Here is a 12,636-nt window from a genome sequence, read left to right on the forward strand (position 1 = left end):
TTAACAAGTTTGCCCCAGAACAGATGAGGGCAGACGTTTGAACTGGATCTGCCGGTAGATCGTTGCAGTAAATGAGCAAGGATTTCTGACTACCCGTTGTTTTAACAGCAGCAACCAAAACCCTCCCTACCGCCAAAATTAGGCTGCTAGAATCCGATTTGTAGTAACTCAGATACGGATTTGTATTTGTGCACACTCTTAAACGTATAGGCACCAACACGCCATATTGCACCTGGCTCCAACTGGTGGACCCAATTAAAGGGGGGGGGGGAGGAAGCACACCTGTCCGAGAACACAAGCTCTCTTCAAAGAACACGCTGCCGTGAAGCAATGCATTTCAGGAAGAACCCCCTTCCCCTCCTTGTCTCTTCTCAGGAGGTCACCCTCTATTAGGAACACAGGGAGCTGCCTTATAGTAGCCCAGGCGTGCCTCCATGGCTCTTCAGGTTCTGGAAGGCCCTTTTCAACTGGAGATGCCAGGACCTCCCACCTGCACAGCAAGGCCTCTACCATCACCGGGCCTGGTAGGAGCAAATCCCATAGTTGAACTAAGTGCTGTGTGTGAAATCCCTCCGTGATCTTCTCATTGAGACCCACCCCCAGCAGTGTCCAGGAACACCTCGGAAAACTTTTAACCTTGTGGCAGCAACATCCACAGCCGTTTTATTCTCAAACTTCCCCCCCAATGCACTCTGAAATGCGCCTCTCACAGCTTCTCTGCAACTAAACCAGGAAGGCTAGGGGGTGGGGAGGGGTGGGGAGAGAAGTGGGAGACAGAACAGCAGGCGGAGGGTGAGGTAATGTCAAAAGGTCCAGGAAACGGATTCATTATACACACCAAACAGGAAGCAATGAGACAAGACCTTGGCAACTCTGGGATTTATTTATTTATTTGAGGCGGGGGGAGGGGGAAGGAGGCGTCCTTATGAGAGAAGCTGTATTAGAACTAGCAGCCTTCCCAGCCCAAGAGTCGAGGCAGGTGCTGCTCAAAGCAGGTGTCGGAGTGCATGTCCAGGAACCGGCCGGGTTTATTCCGGGAGACGCTTTCGAGAGCATCTCCAAGACCTGACACTCGTTCCATGCCTGTTCTTTGACACACCAGTCCTGGGGCTCAGGGTGCCCGCTGACCTCCCCTCCCAAGGTCAGTTACCTGTGCCTCCCACTCCCCTAATCTTTCTGCCCACCCACCCACATACGTGTATTTCTCTGCTATTCTCAGTCAGCGCAATTCCTCGTGACTTTGCTAGCGACTGTATAGGCACAGAATCCCAAGAGGAAATTGGGCAGGAGGGAATTTAAGCACGGGGAGTTACTCCAAAGCAGGTGGCTGGCAGGATGACGCCGAATGACCATAAGCCTGCAGAGCTGGGCATCCTCAGCAGGCACGGCTTACCATGTGCTTAACTACTGACAACGGATTATTCCCATGGCTCACAACAGCCGTTCCAAATATTAGAACTAGTTTAGGATAGCCAGCTTGGAAGGCGCCCTTCTCCCCACCCAGCCTCAGATCACCTACTCTTACAGCGCAGAGAGAAATCCGCCCCCTTCTTCCTGTTTTTTTGGAAGCAAAGAAAGGGAATTATCAGTGCCACATAACCTTGCTGTTAAAAAGCATCCAGGAGGGGATGCAGACGTCCTTCCAGGCTGACGTCCTGTTTATGCTCTAAACACTCATGTGTTTGCTCTCCCCCTGCAAACCCCCCTCAGCTGTTTAGCCCTCTCCTGTTCCCCTCCTCAGCATGTCCGGCTTAGACAGCCTGGAAATGCATTTTCTTTGGGGGAGGGAGAAGAGAAAGGGGGGGGGGAGTGTGGGAAAGATCTGGAATCGGTTCCTGTCGGGAAATGTCTCTCTCCCCCACCCCCCACGTACATTCTTTCTAAGAAGAATAAGGTAGGAAAGGAAAAGGAGACTGCAGCAAGTAGTGGGTTCTGGTTGCCCTGGAAAAAAAGAAAGACCACAGAAGGGAAATGCCCGTGACTCACCGGGCTGGAACTGCGGTAATTGCAGAAGCAAGATTTGGGCTGTACCACGCAGGCCTACAAAGATGCTGGGAGGCTGATCTTGCCTTTAGATGCTTGCAGTTTGCAGGACACGGAATAACGGGCTGAAGTTACAGGAAGCCAGATTCCTGACTGTTAGAGCAGTACATCAATGGAACCAGTTACTTAGGGAGGTGGTGGGCTCTCCCACCCTAGAGACCTTCAAGAGGCAGCTGGACAACCCTCAGTCAGGGATGCTTTAAGACGGATTCCTGCATTGAGCAGGGGGTTGGACTCGATGGCCTTAGAGGCCCCTTCCAACTCTACTATTCTATGATTCTATGATAAGTTTACAAACACTACCTGCTTTGCCTGCATAATATCTGGTACACTATTGTGCCCATTACAGAGTTGAGGAAATGGAAGCGAGCCCTCACCTGCGAGATTTCAGCTCTGCCACCCTACACCCAAAGCAATGTAGAGCCAACCTGGGCATTTGCGCAAGAGCACTGGTACTTTTGAAGGCAGGGGTGAACAATTACGTTGCCTTCCACGTATTAAGTGCAGGGTGGGTTTTAGCCAGATACCCCAGCTCCAAAAAAGGAGGGGGGAGGGAACGTTGCTTGAAGGCAGGAATGTGAAGTTCCTTTCCCCCTTCTAACAGCCATATTTGGGGTGGAAGCGGTACACTTGCTGGTTTTAGAGGTTTCTCACCCAATTCTTTATCTTTTGGAGCTCTGTGCCGGTGTGCACACAGCTGCAAACCCGTGTTCTTTCTCTTGAGGTAGGTGTGTTTGCCAACGCAAGCTCAAGTCTTCAGGATGCTGAATTTCCCATGCTCAGTATAATACTGCAGTTGAACAGCGAATTATCTACACTATCCATGCAGAGCAGGGCAGTCCCAGACACCAGTAAAAAAAGTCTACTCCGCAGGACTGGATTTTCTACCACTGACATTTGGGGTGGGGTGGGGGTGGGGGTGAATCACGCCAGTTGCAAAAAGTTGCTGCATAGCGCAGCGGAAGCAAAACACCTTCAGACCACTCCGTGCTCTTTCTCTAGAAGGGCCCGGTCCTCTCCGCTTTCCCCACCCAATATATTCCAGCTGGCTTTCTTTCCTGTTTACATCCGACTCTGGACTCAGGATGAAGACTAGAGCGGACTTTCCTGCATCAAGATGTGGAGGGCGGGGGAAAGGCGGAGCTTGAGCTCTGCTCTACTCGACATTGCACTGGAAACTCTGCCCACCTTCGCACAGGCAGCTTTTCCACCGGCAGAACGTGGAGATTCAAACCCACCCACCTCCCCATCCACTGGGGCCTCACGGCTCTTTACGCCCCTCTCCTCACTTGCGGGAAAGCCCGGATTGACAGGGCAGAAGCCGTCACTATAAAGATGACCATTTATTTGAGAGAACATCCAACATTCATTTCCGTTCACCCCAACAGAGTAGCAAACTGGTCTCAAATCTGAGAGAACATGATAACGGTGTGTGAAAAAGTGATCCGGAAGCAACCGAGGAGCAGGCCCCACCCTGGCTCTCCCCTTCCCTGGCTCTGATGAGGAGGCGGCGCACTTCCTTGGCTACCCAGAGAGGAGGTTGCTCTCGAGGCCACCAGAGAGTCCACTCTGGAAAAACGTTTGGGAAAGGGCGCTGCACACAGCTGCCTCGGTCGTGGAGGGGATATTGCTGCTGGAGTTTAAGCGGAGGGTGAGAGTGGGCCAGCTCTTGCGCCCCGATCCGTGTCACCTTTGGGCCAAAGTCTACGCCCCCCGTGCGTTCACTGCCTTCTCCGGGGGGGGGGCACCGTTCCCACCACCAGGCACTGGAACGGCTGAGAAGTCCACTTGTGGGCGGCAGGGCTGTGCTGGGAAGCGTCACGGTCACTGCTGTTTGGAGCGAGGCCACAGCCGGCTTGCCAAGGAGCCCAGGAAGAGCTGCTTCTTCTTGTGTTGCGAGAGATCAGAGAGGCGCTGCTGCTCTTCCTGAGAGAAGGAGACACGGAGGGAAGGAGGGAGGGAGGGAGGGAGGGAGGGAGCCATCACCAAGGAGTCTTTCAATGCAGCCCCTCACAGCACTGAACGCCCCCTTCCCCGAGATGCAGCAGGCTAGTGTGGTAGCACTAGTGTAGATGCACAGAAGTGGCATTCTGTGCATCCTCAGAGGCACTCTCCTTCAGGTGCTTCCCATGTGCAGTTAAACAGCAGGGCCAGCCTGGTGTGGGAGATACTGATCCCAAGGCCAACTGGGGCATCTGAAAGACGTTGTGGGACCACAGTCTCTGATCAAGAACTGTGTTGCATCCTACAGTTTCATTTTGGCAGTATTTTCCCTGTCGGGAGCTTAGATAAGCAGGGAAGTTGCAACCCTAAGAAATCAGGTGTTGGTACAGGTAGGCCGGGAGCTCAAGAGGGTGAGAGGGTAAATCTTTGGTTGGAATCGCTATTGCTCAGCCTCCAATGGGCATAACAACGGTGGTCTACCTTTAACGGTTGTGATTGAGGGTTAGGGCAAAAATGCACATGAACAATTTCGAACACGCTAAATGCTGTGTAGTGATGAAAAATATATACCTAAGCCTCAACTGTCCAATCCAATCAAGATGTCCACTTCCCTTTCCCCTTGGGATGCCTCTATCTAAAACCCTGGACTGCAGCCTGAAATGCCAACCCCTACAATTTATTTACTTATTTATTACATTTATATACTGCCCCATAGCTGAAGCTCTCTGGGTGGTTTACTAAAGTTAAAAACAGTGAACATTAAAAAGTATACAAAATTTAAAACCATCAAAAACAAAAACAGTATAAAAACAACGGTATCCATTTAAAAACAACAGTTCTGGGGGCCATTAAAAAACAAACAAACTTAGCATTGTTAAATGCCTGGGAGAAGAGAAAAGTCTTGACTTGGCGCCTGAAAGATAACAATGTTGGTGTCAGGCAAGCCTCATCAGGGAGATAATTCCTGCCTGGACCCTAGGGTCATCCTCAGGGGTCCTTCTCCGCGAGCCCCTGCCAAAGGAAGGGTTTTGTGAACCGCCCAGAGAGCTCCGGCTATTGGGCGGTACAGAAATGTAATAAATAAATAAATAATAAATAAATAAGGAAGTGAGGCAGCTGGCTACCAGGAGGAGGGCCTTCTCTGCTGTGGCCCCCCGGCTGTGGAATGAGCTCCCTAAGGAGGTTCACCTGGCACCTACATTATATGCTTTTAGACGCCAGGTGAAGACCTTTTTATGCTCCCAGCATTTTAACAGTCTATAAATAAATTTTGACTCGGTGTTTTAAATTCGTAATTTTGCATTGCTGCTGTTTTTATCAGGTTGAGCTTTTATATTGTATTTTATATTATGGTTTTATACTGTTGTTTTATACTTTGAGTGGTTTTAATTTTTGTGAACCGCCCAGAGCGCTCCGGCTATTGGGCGGTATAGAAATGCAAGAAATAAATAAATAAATAAATAAATTCCATAATTGGGGGGCCACCACTGAAAAGGCCCTCTCCCTTGTTGCCATCCTCCAAGCTTCCCTCGGAGTCGGCACTCGGAGGAGGACCTTAGATGTTGAGCGCAGTGTCCGGGTAGGTTCATGTCGGGAGAGGCGTTCCGTCAGGTATTGTGGTCCCAAGCCGTGATATCAGGTGAGCTGCATCAACAACGCGGGGCGTGTGTGCACCTGATATCACTTTAATTGCAGAAAACCCAGGAAAATCTGGTGTGGTGGAGCTGCTACAAGAGCACAGCCTCCTCCGCATGCTTCAGGGCAGCAGGCTTCTTTCTTGGGAGCCGTGTCAGTAGCCCTTCTCCAAAATAAACATTTGGCATTGTTGCCAACTTCCTCACCCGGACGTCTGGCACCAGCACAACAGCAGTAGGCCAGAGGTTCTTAGAGGAAGGGCCTCTGCCCCGAAACCAAGCCCTCACGCTCACCTGCTCCAGCTGGGACTGCCGGCGTTTGAACGCCTCCAGCGGATCCTCCTCCAAGGAGTAGTTCTCCAGCACTGACCGGACGTCTTCTACTCCGCTCAAGGCAACGGCTGTGGGAAACAAGCATAAAAGGTGTCCTCGGCCGAAAATTGCCCATCTTTATAGGTACAAGGCCAAGGTAAGTTTTTCACCGAGCAAACTCACACTCCGCAGCTTAAAAGTACGCGTACCAGCCGTTTCCCCTGCCTTTGTATAACTCCGCATTCTGTTCGCCAACGGGGAGGAAGGAGTTATGCAGAGGGCCGTCCCCCTCCACCCCACCCCACGCCCTGGGCCCTGTGGGAAGTCCTACTCAGCTTCCCTTGGCCTTCCGGTAATTCACCTGGCAAAGCCTGGACATGCTGAAGCTTCTCTCCGCAGCTATAAGAGAGAGAAACTTGCTATGCAGAAACACGACAAGACAAGAGTTTCCCTAGATCTTAAATCCTGCACCTGCCTGCTGCTATCATGGACTTGGGAAATGCGCGTGCTACAGCTGCTCCTTGAGGAGTCTCCTTCATAAAACAGCCCAGAATGGGGATTCTCCCACCCCACTGGAGTTGGCACATCCCGCTCCCCAGCCCGCAGCCAAGGTTAGTTCAAGCGATTCTCTCCTTACTCTTCAGAAAGGCAGCGAGGTCAAAGAGCGTCCGGTCCTCCGAATTCCCGTCCCACTTCTTCAACGCCATGCCATTGAAGGGCTGCAGGCGGAAGGCCTCTTTCTTGCAGTCCACCACCACCACTTTGGCCGGGTCTCTGTTCAGGCAGGAGATATCCTAAGAGGAGGAAGAGGATACAGAGGCAGGATGGTGCCAACGATCAGGTAAGGTAAGCGCTTCAAAAACACGCCCATTTTTGGAAGGATTCTGCCCAACTTGAAAGACTCCCCGCCCCCACCCGGCCGAATTTGAACTATTAAATTAGCTCAACAAAAGAAGGCGTCTCGTTTCTTTGGAGAACTTGTCTTATGGAAGGATCGGAACCTACTTTTTAGCATTTTGAATTCAATCAATAAACATCTGTTAATCTCTCTCTCTCTCTTTTTAAACGAGTATGAATGGATGCATGTGGTACAGACACAATGTCTGTCTGCTTGCTGTCATAGTAACATTAAGAGAGGTTGTCCCTTTCAGGTGTTCTCTTTGGTCCAAATCTCCAATGCAATGAAAACCATTTCATTTGAAGGAATTAAGCAGAAATCGTCTTCCGCCCTGCAATTAAATAACTCCTCCCTACGGATCCACGCTCATCCCATTAAACATTTTCTCCTGACCTCTTGAGAGTTCCAGCTATATCAGCAGACTCCCAGTCAGCCACATCCCCTCCGCCGCTTTCTACATCTTTAACTCAGCAATGTCAGTATAGACCTTTTACAGCTCTACTGTCTGGAGAACAGCAGGATTGCTCCCCGCAGGAGGGGAGGGGAACTCCCAACAATCAGCACACAGAGACGGCAAGCGCACACCATGGACAGAAAGAGACACCCCACCGGCTCCGGGGCAGCAGATGGGAGGTGAAGGGGGTGGGGGAGAGGGCGGGCGGGCGGGCAGACAGAAGGCAGGCTTGCAGCAAAGCAAAGCCCAGCAAAATCACCCACACCCTATTGTGGAGAGCAGACACCAGGGAATCGCATTGCAGAACATGAGGAGTACATCTGGCGTTTCCACCTTGCTCCTGTCTGGGCTTGTTGAACAGGCAAAGGAGCCCTGGCAGACTGCTAGAGGGGCCAGGTTATCCTGAAACACGTCACGAAGGCTGCCCTGACCAGGGGCTTGTGTGGAAAAACTTCCTGACTGTTCGAGCGGTATGACAATGGAACCAGCTACCTAGGGAGGTTGTGGGCTCTCCCACCCTAGAGGCCTTCAAGAGGCAGCTGGACAAGCATCTGTCAGGGATGCTTTAGGGTGGATTCCTGCATTGGGCAGGGGGTTGGACTAGATGGCCTTGTAGGCCCCTTCCAACTCTGCTATTCTATGATTCTATGAAAAGCACTGCTCACCTAACCAAGCCCCCTGGGTGCGTCTGGGCATGGCCATCAGCCTTTAAAGCCCTTTCCCAGAAGCCTTTACTTGGAACTGAGAGCCCCAGGTAAACCAAGAGCGCACGATATTTATTTATTTATTATATTTTTATACCGCCCAATAGTTGAAGCTCTCTGGGCGGTTCACAAAAATTAAAACCATGAAGAGCATAAAACCTGGGCTGAGGCAGGAAAACATGAACGGAAGCAGAGCGTTCACATCTCTGAGTAAGCTTTGCCTACACTTGTCACCCTTTGTATTTTATTTGGAGGTAAAGGTGGCCGTTAAAGTTAACACAATACGCTGCTGCAGCCCGGTAATTTTCTCCGGTGATTTATCATGTGCTAGATCCTGACAGCTAAGAACAAGAACTATGATCTAAGTATATTAAAATGAGTTTCCAGTTCCTGAACTTACCAGCATATTCATTTATTTTCTTTTAATTTATTAATACATTTATATCCCACCTTCTGTCCAAGGAGCTCATGGTGGCACATATGATTCTCCTCCCCCACCCCCAATTTATCCTCACAACAACCTTGCGGGGCAGTTTATTTATTTATTTACTGCATTTCTATAGCCGAAGCTCTCTGGGCAGTCGCCCGTTCACAAAAATTAAAACCATGAAGACAATTCAAAGTATAAAACAAACAACAGTATAAAAACATAGTATAAAAGTACAATATAAAAGCACAACCAGGATAAAAACAAGGAGCAAGGCAGAGATTAATACAGATTTAAAACAGCCAAGTTAAAAAGCTAAGATGACAAACTGTTAAAATACTGAGAAAATAAAAAGGTCTTCACCTGGCGTCGAAAAGAGTATAACGTAGGTGCCAGGTGAAATGCTCTAGGGTGCCACAGCAGAGAAGGCCCTACACCTAGTAGCCTACCTGCCTCACTTCCATTGGCAGGGGCTCACAGAGAAGGACCCCTGAGGATGACGTTAGGGTCTGGGCAGGTACATATGGGAGGAGGCGTTCCTTCAGATAGCCTGGCTCCAAGCTGTTTAGGGCTTTGAATGTTAATACAGCACTTTGAATCAGGCCCGAACCTGGACTGGCAGCCAGTGAAGCTGGAAAAGGACTGGCGTAATGTGGTCTCGTCGGCCAGTCCCTGTTAACAGTCTGGCTGCCCTGTTTTGTACCAGCTGAAGTTTAGGCAGAGAGAGAGAAAGAGTATTTCTATTTGGGCCTCCCCATTCCTGGCCAACACTCTTAACCACTATCCCTCATTGGAAATATTGCAGCCCATAGTATAAGACCACTGGACATCTCCGCTGCCTTGGCCTCCAAATCATCCAGAAGCCACCATGCCTTACCTTCACATGGTGCCCATCCATGTAACGGGTGGCATCGCGGAAAAGCCGGTAGGAGATGAACCCGTGAGGGTCGACGCTGTCTATGAGGGGGAACGCCGTCTGGAACACAGAGACGGAGAGATGGACGGAATTACCTTGCAGCCCAAAGTATTTCTAAAATTACTTTACAAACATCAATTCAGGCTGAAGAATTTTAGCACATGTGATGGAGGTTCAGTAGGACATGTGGTCTCACTGGTCCAGTTCATACAGTCATTGTCACACATGGTGGCTTAAATAAGCCACTGTGGTTTGGGCTGTGTGTGGGGCATCCATCCAATAACCCAATCCCTCTGGTAGGTTGTGGTCTGAACCCGGCGTGGGTGATTCCTTGGCATGATTAACAAACCACCCGTGACCCTAAGGTTCTGAGTGGTTCATTAGCCAGGGCAACAACCCACCCTCACCAAGTTCAGTTGATAGGACAACCTAGGAGCAGAGGTTGGGTTACAGAATGGGTGCCCGGCATATGCTGCAAACCACAGTGGCTTATTTAAGCCGCCGTGTGTGACAATGACCGCTTATTTTCCCTCCCTGCACATGCAGGTCGCAAGCTGCCTATGGAGCATAGTAACCCTCATCCGGTGCAGCTTGTCAAGGCATCTGAACCCTGCAAGGGTGGCTGGCTGGCTGGCTGGCTGGCGTGATTTGCAAACCACTCTGAAACCCATGGCTTGTTCTAGGGTTGCTGAGCGGTTTGCGATCCACCCCAGCCAGCCAACCTTGCCAGGTTTGCATGTCACGACAACCTGTGACGGGCGCACATGGGGAGGAAAATCAGCCCCCGTGTCTTGTTTTCCTTCCACGATCATTTTAACCTGCCCACTGATTGTGCGAGCCTGGCCACGGAGTGGTTCATCTCGCAGTTTCAGGGTACATCATCAAAATAGTACTGGGCTGTGTCTACTTGCTGGCAAGAAGAACGGGCACCAGCGAGAGCAGTAAGTCACACCCTCATTGAGGATCACTCATAAGTACGTAAGAACCTCCGAAGAGCCCTGATGCTGGGTCAGACCAAGGCTCCATCTAGGCCGGCGTTCTGTTCCCACAGTGGACAACCAGTTGTCGACCAACAAACAGGACATGAGATCAACAGCACCCTTTGCCCATGTTCCCCAGCGACTGGTGTATATACAGGCTGACTGCCTCTGATACCGGCAAACATGTTTGGGCCTGTTGCAATGCTAACACCGTGTGCCACGATTCCGCAGCGAGGCCAAGCTGCAGTTTAGTTTATTCGTTCTGAGAAGGTGTACATCTCAGAGGTGAATGGCGGGCAGCAGCACGGACACAGAGACAACGCCAAAAGGCAGGCTCAGAACAGATCATCTTGCACCGTTTCCACAATATGCCCAGGCTAGGCTTTTAGCAGACCTTTGACAGAAAGGAGTTCCATGAATGTGGAAGAGCTACCAAAGAAGATCACCACACAGTAGTGTGTTGTTAACAGGACACCTTCTTAAGAATGAATCACCGTGGGGCTGTTAAAACCGGACAGCATCACAGATCAACACACTCGGTCCTCTCACATTGACTAAAGTCACAGCTCTAAACCAGGAGAACTGCTTGTGACTCAGCTTAAAAGAATCGCATGTGCTGAATAACAGCAGACAAGCCAGACATGGACCCAGGACCCTTCCGGGAGGAGTTCCTTGTCTTTTGCCCACAAGTCTCCTTGTCTTTTGCCCACAAGTCTCCTGACCGTGCCTAGCCCTTGTTTTCTCCCCCAAGGACAGACCCACTCAATTAGCACAGTAATAGCCCAGATTCAATAGGCTGAAAGGAGCCCGGCTGGACCCATACATATTCAAATGAGCAGCGGCACGCTCCCCTGTGGGACTCCCCTGCCACTCAAGCGTGAGAAAGGAGAAGTGGAAGGGAGGAGGCTGGCCCAGGAGGTGCAAAGCAGGCAGGCAGAACTTCCCTGCCTTCTCCAATCACGCACAAATTCCACAGGCCTTGGCAAGGCTGTGGGGACCCTGGTCAGAACCGCGGGACATCAGTCTGCCTTTGCACCACACGGGCGTGGGATTTATTTATAGTATTTTTGTCCCGCAACTCAGCCCAAAAGGCTTGCAATCAATCAGTAAAGAAGACAGTCCTCGCCCTCAGGCTGACATTCTAAAAAAGGCATGACACACAAGGAAAAAGGGATGAGGAGGGAAGAAAGGGGAAAGAAAAAGAGATTTGGCTTCTGGCACAAAATCCAGGATTCCAAGAAGCTCAGTTTTCTTTTAATTTTTGCACAGCGGGCAACCAGATGCCCCAATGGGAAGCCACAAGCGGGCCGTGAGTGCAAGAGCACCCTCCCTCTCGCGTTCCCCATGGACCGGTATGCAAAAGCACGCTGCTTGGGGTCCTGGAGGTAGAACACCACCATCGAGACTGGTAGCTGTTGATGGCGGCCCCGCTGAGAAGCCAGCTTCCTCCCTCATGTCTCATCCAGCAGCCATTCTATTCCGTCGGTCTGTTGGAGAGGGAGAGGCAGGAAGTAGAGCCACACCATTGGCTCAGCTGCGGCTCCCTTCTTTAAGCCTTTTTTCCCCATTCCACCTGGTAATGATGAAAAGACCAGCAACATCCGGCCTTCATTACAGCCACATTGCAGCTTTGAGATGCATCACATCCGGTCATTAGAAGAACCTGCTAACATTGAGAGTTGGGGTTTGGGGGGGTGGGGGTGTGTGTCTTGCGTTTTCTCCTTTTGCTTTTCCCTTCCTTCCCCTCCCCCTTTTCAGTTGGGTCTTCTTAGATTGTCAGCTTGAGGATAGGCCTCATCCAAGTTGACAGCCGTGGCCACATCTCGTGGCAGCTAAAGCTGTAGTCTGACTACGAGTTGTGCGAAAACGTCCTTTCATTTATCTGCCCTGAATCTCCCGCCACTCCGCTTCACTGGATGAACCCAGGTTCTAGTATTATGGTATTAGGAGAGACTGAGAAAACCTCTCCCCTATCCATTTCCCTCTGCCACCCCCCACCCCCACCACACACCATGCATCGTTTATACACTTCTCTATCATGTCTCCTCCTTACTCCCCTTCTTTTATAAGCTGAAGTGCCCCCAAAGTTGTAAACTTGAGTCTTGGAACAACCTCAAGCCTGGTCCCCTCCCATGTGAGAGCCTTGCAAGTTCATTCTCAGTGGCCTCCCACCCACAGCTCTGTTGCTTTCCTTACAGTAAACACGAAAGCCGGGGTGTGGGGGAGTGTGAGCTGGAGGAGGGAGAACAAGAGGACACCGTGCACTCATGGGAATTTGCTGCTAGAGGACAGCTGGAGGCACCCAAAATTATGCCGCCACCCCT

At 50.8% G+C, this 12,636-nt stretch overlaps 1 protein-coding gene across 1 annotated transcript in view; it reads right to left on the reverse strand.

Annotated features, from left to right (window-relative positions):
• Window positions 1-3,373: 3,373 nt before the first annotated feature.
• TIMM50 (translocase of inner mitochondrial membrane 50) overlaps window positions 3,374-12,636 on the reverse strand; it is a 39,540-nt gene continuing 30,277 nt past the window's right edge. Inside the window, exons 8-11 of the mRNA XM_063139772.1 lie at window positions 9,294-9,392; window positions 6,571-6,727; window positions 5,916-6,022; window positions 3,374-3,969 (exon numbers count right to left, since the gene is read on the reverse strand). Of these exons, the coding sequence (XP_062995842.1) occupies window positions 3,868-3,969; window positions 5,916-6,022; window positions 6,571-6,727; window positions 9,294-9,392 (465 nt within the window). The 3' untranslated portion in view covers window positions 3,374-3,867. The remainder of the gene's footprint in view (window positions 3,970-5,915; window positions 6,023-6,570; window positions 6,728-9,293; window positions 9,393-12,636) is intronic.

Source organism: Elgaria multicarinata, chromosome 13 (assembly GCF_023053635.1).
Source record: "Elgaria multicarinata webbii isolate HBS135686 ecotype San Diego chromosome 13, rElgMul1.1.pri, whole genome shotgun sequence".
Lineage (NCBI taxonomy): Eukaryota > Metazoa > Chordata > Lepidosauria > Squamata > Anguidae > Elgaria > Elgaria multicarinata.